This window comes from Phalaenopsis equestris, unplaced genomic scaffold (assembly GCF_001263595.1).
Source record: "Phalaenopsis equestris unplaced genomic scaffold, ASM126359v1 Scaffold000002, whole genome shotgun sequence".
NCBI classification, from domain to species: domain Eukaryota; kingdom Viridiplantae; phylum Streptophyta; class Magnoliopsida; order Asparagales; family Orchidaceae; genus Phalaenopsis; species Phalaenopsis equestris.
The window spans coordinates 14,112,892-14,119,552 of NW_018164444.1; the positions used below are offsets into that span (position 1 = coordinate 14,112,892).

At 32.8% G+C, this 6,661-nt stretch overlaps 1 protein-coding gene across 2 annotated transcripts; it reads left to right on the top strand.

The window, feature by feature from the left end:
• The first annotated feature begins 1,465 nt into the window (after positions 1-1,465).
• LOC110039563 (actin-related protein 2-like) lies at positions 1,466-4,551 on the top strand. Of its 2 annotated transcripts, none has more exons than XM_020744671.1 (6): positions 1,466-1,569; positions 2,436-2,546; positions 3,168-3,302; positions 3,484-3,555; positions 3,940-4,018; positions 4,468-4,551. In XM_020744671.1, the coding sequence occupies exons 1-6, from the start codon at positions 1,528-1,530 to the stop codon at positions 4,536-4,538; spliced, it is 510 nt and encodes a 169-aa protein (XP_020600330.1). In that variant the 5' UTR covers positions 1,466-1,527; the 3' UTR covers positions 4,539-4,551. The 2 variants fall into 2 exon arrangements, with proteins under 2 accessions (XP_020600330.1, XP_020600331.1); XM_020744672.1 differs by having other exon boundaries at positions 1,525-1,569; positions 2,501-2,546.
• Positions 4,552-6,661: the final 2,110 nt, after the last annotated feature.

Genomic DNA, 6,661 nt, shown 5'->3' on the forward strand with positions numbered 1-6,661 from the left:
GCAAGTACTCCAAGAAGTATCCCTCACGCACTTGAAGAAATGGTGGAAGAAGAAGAAAAAGAAGCTGCGTAGAAGATTTGATGGAAGAAGAAAAAGAAGAGTAAGTTGGGGATGCACGAAGAAAAAAAAAACCTTCTCTTTGCCTTTCTCTAAAGCTCTCCACCTCGAGCAACTTCTCAAGCCCAAAGAACTCTCCAAGAAAGAGGATGGCTAACCCTCCCAAGCTCTCTTGAGCAAGAAGAAGAAGAGGAAGTTCTAGTAAAAACCTCCCTCTCAAGCTCTCTCCAAGAAGAAGAAGAAGAAGCTCTAGCCTCTCAATAACTAACTCTAAAATCTTTAAATCTTAAAAGGAGGTGTATGCAAGAAGAGTGTTGAAGAAGCCTCTTTTCCGTCTTTTTTCCTAAAATGGAATGCAACTCCTTCCTAAAACCTTCCCTAAAAGATCCAAATAGGTTCCATCCATCACCTTTTCCTCTCCCCCATTCATATCTTCACTATATTCAAGAGAAACCCACATTTTTGGCAGCCTTAAGGCTTGGTCTGGGGTCCCTAGCACCTACTTTACGTCCTCTCAGGTTTCCGGAGCTTTTTCTGGCTCTTTTGAGTGCCTAGGCACCCTGAACTTCTGCCACGACACCGAGCCTAGCACCTACTTTCTTAGAGGGGGATGCCTACTTTCTCTTGAGGCCAATGGGGGCTCCGAAAACTCTGATTTTTTATTGAAGCACCCGACGAGGGGTTTTAACAATCAGTAAGATATGAAAGATCAAATATGACTAAAATATAATCCTATAACTTCAAATAAAATAATTTTTAACAGCATTACATCAGGAGGCACCCCAAATCACCACACAGACGCGACACGCTTAACCCTAATCTTCCTTAAAACACACAATGGAGGGTTTTATGGAGTCCTCGAGCTATGGGAGGTTACATATGCACGTCATACGCTTCCTTAAAACTCAAAAGAGCATTCAAACCTATGTGACATTAAAAATTGATGACAACAGTGGCTGAACACTTTTCTATTTAAAATGATTTGTTGACACAAACTTATTATATTCAAAATAAATTATCAGACGCCACTCTTTCGATTATAAGCGAATTAAGCAACAGGCAAAAGGCCTCTTGCTCTCCAAAGGGAAGATGATTTAAAATGTATTTATCAAAGGATTAAAATAAAAAATAAATATAATTTTGTTAAAGAATTATTTGTTAATGATAGATATATGTACAATAATAAGAGGGAATTGCCAAAGAGACTATTTCCCAATGTGCTTAATTGCCAAGTTCATGATTTGACGATTGTGTTTATTTTCACTTCGTAAATACATAAGAATTGTGGGAACCGTTTGGTATTTATGTAAAATTTTATATTTATTTAATAATTTTTAAAAAGTTAGAAAACTACCTGAAATAATAAGGTCAAAAAAGTTATTAATGCGTCAAATGCACTCAAATTTTCACCAGAATTTACCACTCGAGTGATCGCGTTCAACCGGAAGGGGAGGAGTCATTGTTTCAGAGATGGATGGCAAACATGTTGTCGTCTGCGACAATGGCACAGGGGTAATCTCATTCTCAACTCCGTTCAATATCGGTATTCTTTTCTTTCCGTCACCAGATCTTCGTTAGATTATCTTATAACTCTTGTTCAAGCCATTCTCAAATCTCCATTATTGACTGGTGTTTTGCTGGATCATGGATCTTAGGCTTTTTCAGTTTTGTTTTTCTGCGGTTAGAATTTGATCCTAACTTATCGCGAAAGTGATTTTGATTATTCTTAGCTTATTCAATCCTGCTACTTTTCCTGATCAAATGGGTCATGCTGGCTTGTAATGGGACTGCTTAGCTCCAAGTAAGATTTAATAAATCATATTAAGCTAGATTCAGTAAATCTTGAGAGCAGCACAACCTAAAAACTGTTTGGCACGTCACCTTTAATAATTGGGTTTTTTCCTACATTTAAATTCGGTAAACGCTATGAATTGTGTGATTCAACAATCTTGAATTAACTAATAACGAGTCTGAAATGGGATTTTAACAAAACAACAGTATTTGAAGTCTCCAAATTTTCTTTTTGGGTCATTTACATGCATTGCACACTATGCTTATGTATTTACACATCTCAAACCTACACTTTCATATTCGCACACAGAGCACTCAAATCCTTAATATCACAAAAAAAATTTCACTATCACCACTTTTTAAATGTGGAATACACCTTTTCATGCATATGTTTATAGCACCAAACTGTTATTTATGTAAATATGAAAGTTTAGGTGTGAGATATGTAAATACATAAGAATTGTGTATTTAAATTCTGCCTAAATAGGATGAGAAACAGTCCTCCATATGGGACGAGCAATGATGTTTTTTTTCAATTCACTTTTACTTTTTTGCTGCTAGTCTCTACTGATCTGTGACGCTTGCAGTATGTGAAGTGTGGTTTTGCTGGTGAGAACTTTCCTACTTCCGTGTTTCCTTGTGTGGTTGGTAGACCAATGCTGCGGTATGAAGAATCACTCATTGAACAAGAGCTGAAGGTTTGAGGTCAAAAGTCTCATTCCCCTTTTATGTCTTGAAATTAAAACAAACGGATATTTACATACATGCCGCCTAGTTCCTATGTATTTACATATTTAACACCTAACTCTAATTTTTACATTTATACCGCCCAAATATTTCTTATCACATAAAAAATACCACTTTTTTAACTTTTAAAAAGTAGGAAGATTTACATACATACCGCTAAATTCCTTTGCATTTACATATCTAACATCTAAACTTCGATTTCTACATACATATCTTACCTTTGCATGAAAAGGCGTATTTCACTTTTTAGAAGTTAAGATGGTGGTATTTTTGATGTGATATGAAGGTTTTTGGTGCTAGAAATGTAAGAAGTAAAGTTTAGATGTTAGATATGCAAATACATAGGAATTGGGTGGTCTGTATGTAAATGCCGCTAAATGTAAAATACACTTTTCATGTATAAGTAAGGAGGCATATATTTGAAAATTGAATTTTATGTGTTGGATATGTAAATACATAGGTTAAGTGGTACGTATATAAATCTTTCTAAAATAAAATTAGTAAATTCCGCACCTCTGCTTGGTTTCATTAACATGTTACTCTAGTAAACTCTTGCTCTTTTGACTGTTCAGGACATTGTTGTGGGTGAATCTTGTGCAGACTTTAGAAATCAACTTGATATATCTTATCCTGTCAATAATGGAATCGTACAAAACTGGGAAGATATGGGCCATGTGTGGGATCATGCATTTTTTAATGAACTAAAGGTATCAGTGGCGATCTTTCTATATTTAAGAATTTACAGATTGGGGTTAGTTTCAGTATAATTTTATCAGTTTTTATCTACTGTTAATTTCAGAATTTTGTGTCCTATTTCTCTATTCATTCATTCAAGTCTACAGAGAAAACTGATAATATGATTCTTTTTTTGAATTTTGCTTCCTTCAGATAGATCCAACTGAATGCAAGATTCTACTCACAGACCCTCCTCTTAATCCTTCGAAAAACCGTGAAAAAATGGTGAGTTGACTCCCTTAATTTTGAAGTTGGTCTACTGTCTTATATCATTATATTTTGGAGATTTACATACATACCATTCAATTCCTATGTATTCATATATCTAACACATAAACTACAATTTTTGCATACATACCATCTTAACTATGCATGAAAAGGTGTATATTACTTTTAAAAGTTCAAAAGTGGTATTTGTTATGTGATTTGAATGATTTGGGTGGTATAAGTGCAAAAAGTAAAGTTCAGGTGTTAGATATGCAAATAGATAGGAAATAGGAATTGGCTGGTATGTATGTAAATGCCCCCATGCCCCTATTTTAGAAGTTTCACTCTGTTGATTTTCTAGCTGAACCACACTTTGTTTTTGGGTATGCTTGTTAATACCAGATAGAGACCATGTTTGAGAAGTACAATTTCACTGGTGTCATCATTCAAATCCAAGCTGTTCTAACATTATATGCTCAAGGTTATTATTATGATGCCCCGAATCTTTGAAGTTGTTGAATTAACTCTTCTTTTTTGTTCCATATATCACTTTCAGATTTCATGGTATATAAAACAATAATAAAAGAAACGGAAATTTACATACCACACAATCCTTATGTATTTAGATATCCATCACCTCAAGTTTGATATTTACAATCATAACACTTTGGTGTTATAAACCAATGTATGAGGTGTATTTCACTTTTATAAAGTTGGTAAGAGTGTTATTTTTTATGCGATATTAAATATGTGTGTTATGCATGTAAATAGGAAAGTTTAGTTGCTAAATATGTAAACCTCATGTAAATGCCCCTAATAGAAAATAAATGAATGGATCAAGTAACACATATTTCCCGCTCGTATATGTAAAGTCTTTTCCCCTCCCATTTTACTGACTGTTGCTTATTAATCTTTATTGCATTTCAATAGGATTGTTGACTGGTCTTGTCATCGACTCTGGAGATGGTGTCACACATGTGGTAATTATTTTACATTTTTAGACTAGCTTTATTTGTCCTTGCAAAAAGCATTTCTGCTATTTATTGCTCGAAATGTTTTTGCACTTTTTGTTTAAAATTTTGTCAGTTAGGCTTGAGTTGAGCCATGTTCTGCGACCCTACCCATGAGAATAAGTGTTTCAAAAACACACAGAACAATCTTTGAGAATTTGCTCCCAAATGTTTTTAAAACGAATACTTTTTGAAAGCATATAACAAACGGCTTCTGAAAAAAACACTTTTCTGATACTTTCTTTTTGTTTTGGAGGAAACAAAAGAGAAAGAAATAGAAATCGAGCTAATATTTTTCTAAATCAATTTTTTTACAAATCTGTCCTCCAGTGCAATGTTGGCATCCTTGTCAAGTTTATTTTTCATGGTAGTTCAATTCTCATAGAGCTCACAAAAGATTGCAATTTTAATGTTCAACATGGATGTTGGACTAATCTTATGCCTTCTCACATTTTAATTTGGTTAATTCTGGATATTATCTTTCTAATTCTCAAAAAATTCAATCTCCAATTTGCATACCTATGTTACACAGCTGCGATTAGATTATGTTCATTTAACAGGATTTACGATGCAAAACTAGCTATCACTTATTTTGTTAGATGCTTGTTTTATTTGTTGACTCATAATGTAAGTAGAGCCTAACACTTTGGAATCCATTAATCTTATTAATTCTTATTTAGGTGAGAATATATAAATTGTCATGAGAATTATCAATTAGTAGATTGTTGAAGTTAAAGAAACTTCATTCAAACTAGTTCTCAGAATACTATTTCATCATTTTATGTTTAGCGTGATGGTGAATTTTATTAACAAATCCATGACTTACTACTGAACTCAGAATTTTTGTTTGGGAAATTTGCATACATACCACACAATTCTTAGGCATTTACATTTCTAATACCCGAAATTTGATACTTAACACTTGGGTGTTATAAACCTATGTATGAAAAGGTTTGTTTCACTTTTAAAAAGATAAATGATAGTGGTATTTCTGACTTGACGTTAAAGTTTTGAGTAGCATACATTTAAATATGAATGTTTAAGTGTTAGATACGTAAATGCATAAGAATTGTGGGTTATGTATGTCAATGCCCCTTTTGTTTTTTACTTTTCCATGTTTTATATGTTTAACTAGCGCCTAGATTATCCAGGTGTCTTTACTGCGTTTATGGGCAATAACATTGTCTTAGATATCTGACATTTCCTCCATAGATTTTGTCATTGTCAGTCCCAATTGGCTTGAACTTGAATTTTTTCTTAGGTTATGTGTCTATTCTTCTTCTTTGCTTACTGATTATATTAATTTGACAGGGCACTTACATACATACCACCCTATTCTTATATATTTACATATCTAGCACCTAAACTTTACTTTTTTACTTTTATACCACCCAAATCTTTCATATCACATAAAAAATACTGCCATTTTAACATTTAAAAAGTGAAATACGCCTTTTCATGCACAGATAAGGTGGCATGTATGTAAAAATTGAAGTTTAGGTGTTAGATAGGTAAATTCTTAGGAATTCGGCGGTATGTAAATCTTCCTATATTTTATTTCTCTGAACTCTCTTTGTTGCACTGACCTTTTCGTACATAACAAGAAAGTAACCCTATGATAACTAATTCGATATATTAGCAATCATGATAAGATATATCCCTATAATTATTGTGTGGAGTAACAATTCAATTGAATATTTGAGTAATTTGCATCTCATTCTAATGCAATCCACACCATAAAAATTATTTATATTTTTTCTTTTGTTTGTCTCTGTTTCTTATTAATAAATATTAAAATTGTTTTGTAATAGATTTAAAATCTCCTTTGGAAATATTTTAAAAGATAAATTAAAATAACAATGTAAAGTTGTATGAAATGTTACAAGTCTATATTGTCTTATATAAGAAATAGACAGATGCTATAGCTAAAAAACATTCAAACTTGAGTTATATCAACTTTTGACTGGCCAACCTTTTTAGGTGGACCGACATTATATTTTTATGTAAATTTTTTGGGGGACTGGTGCAGTACTCATAAAAAAATGTAAAATTTAAGTTAGATTTTTTATGTCAAAACTGACATGTATTTGTAAATAAAAATTTCTTTGAAAGGG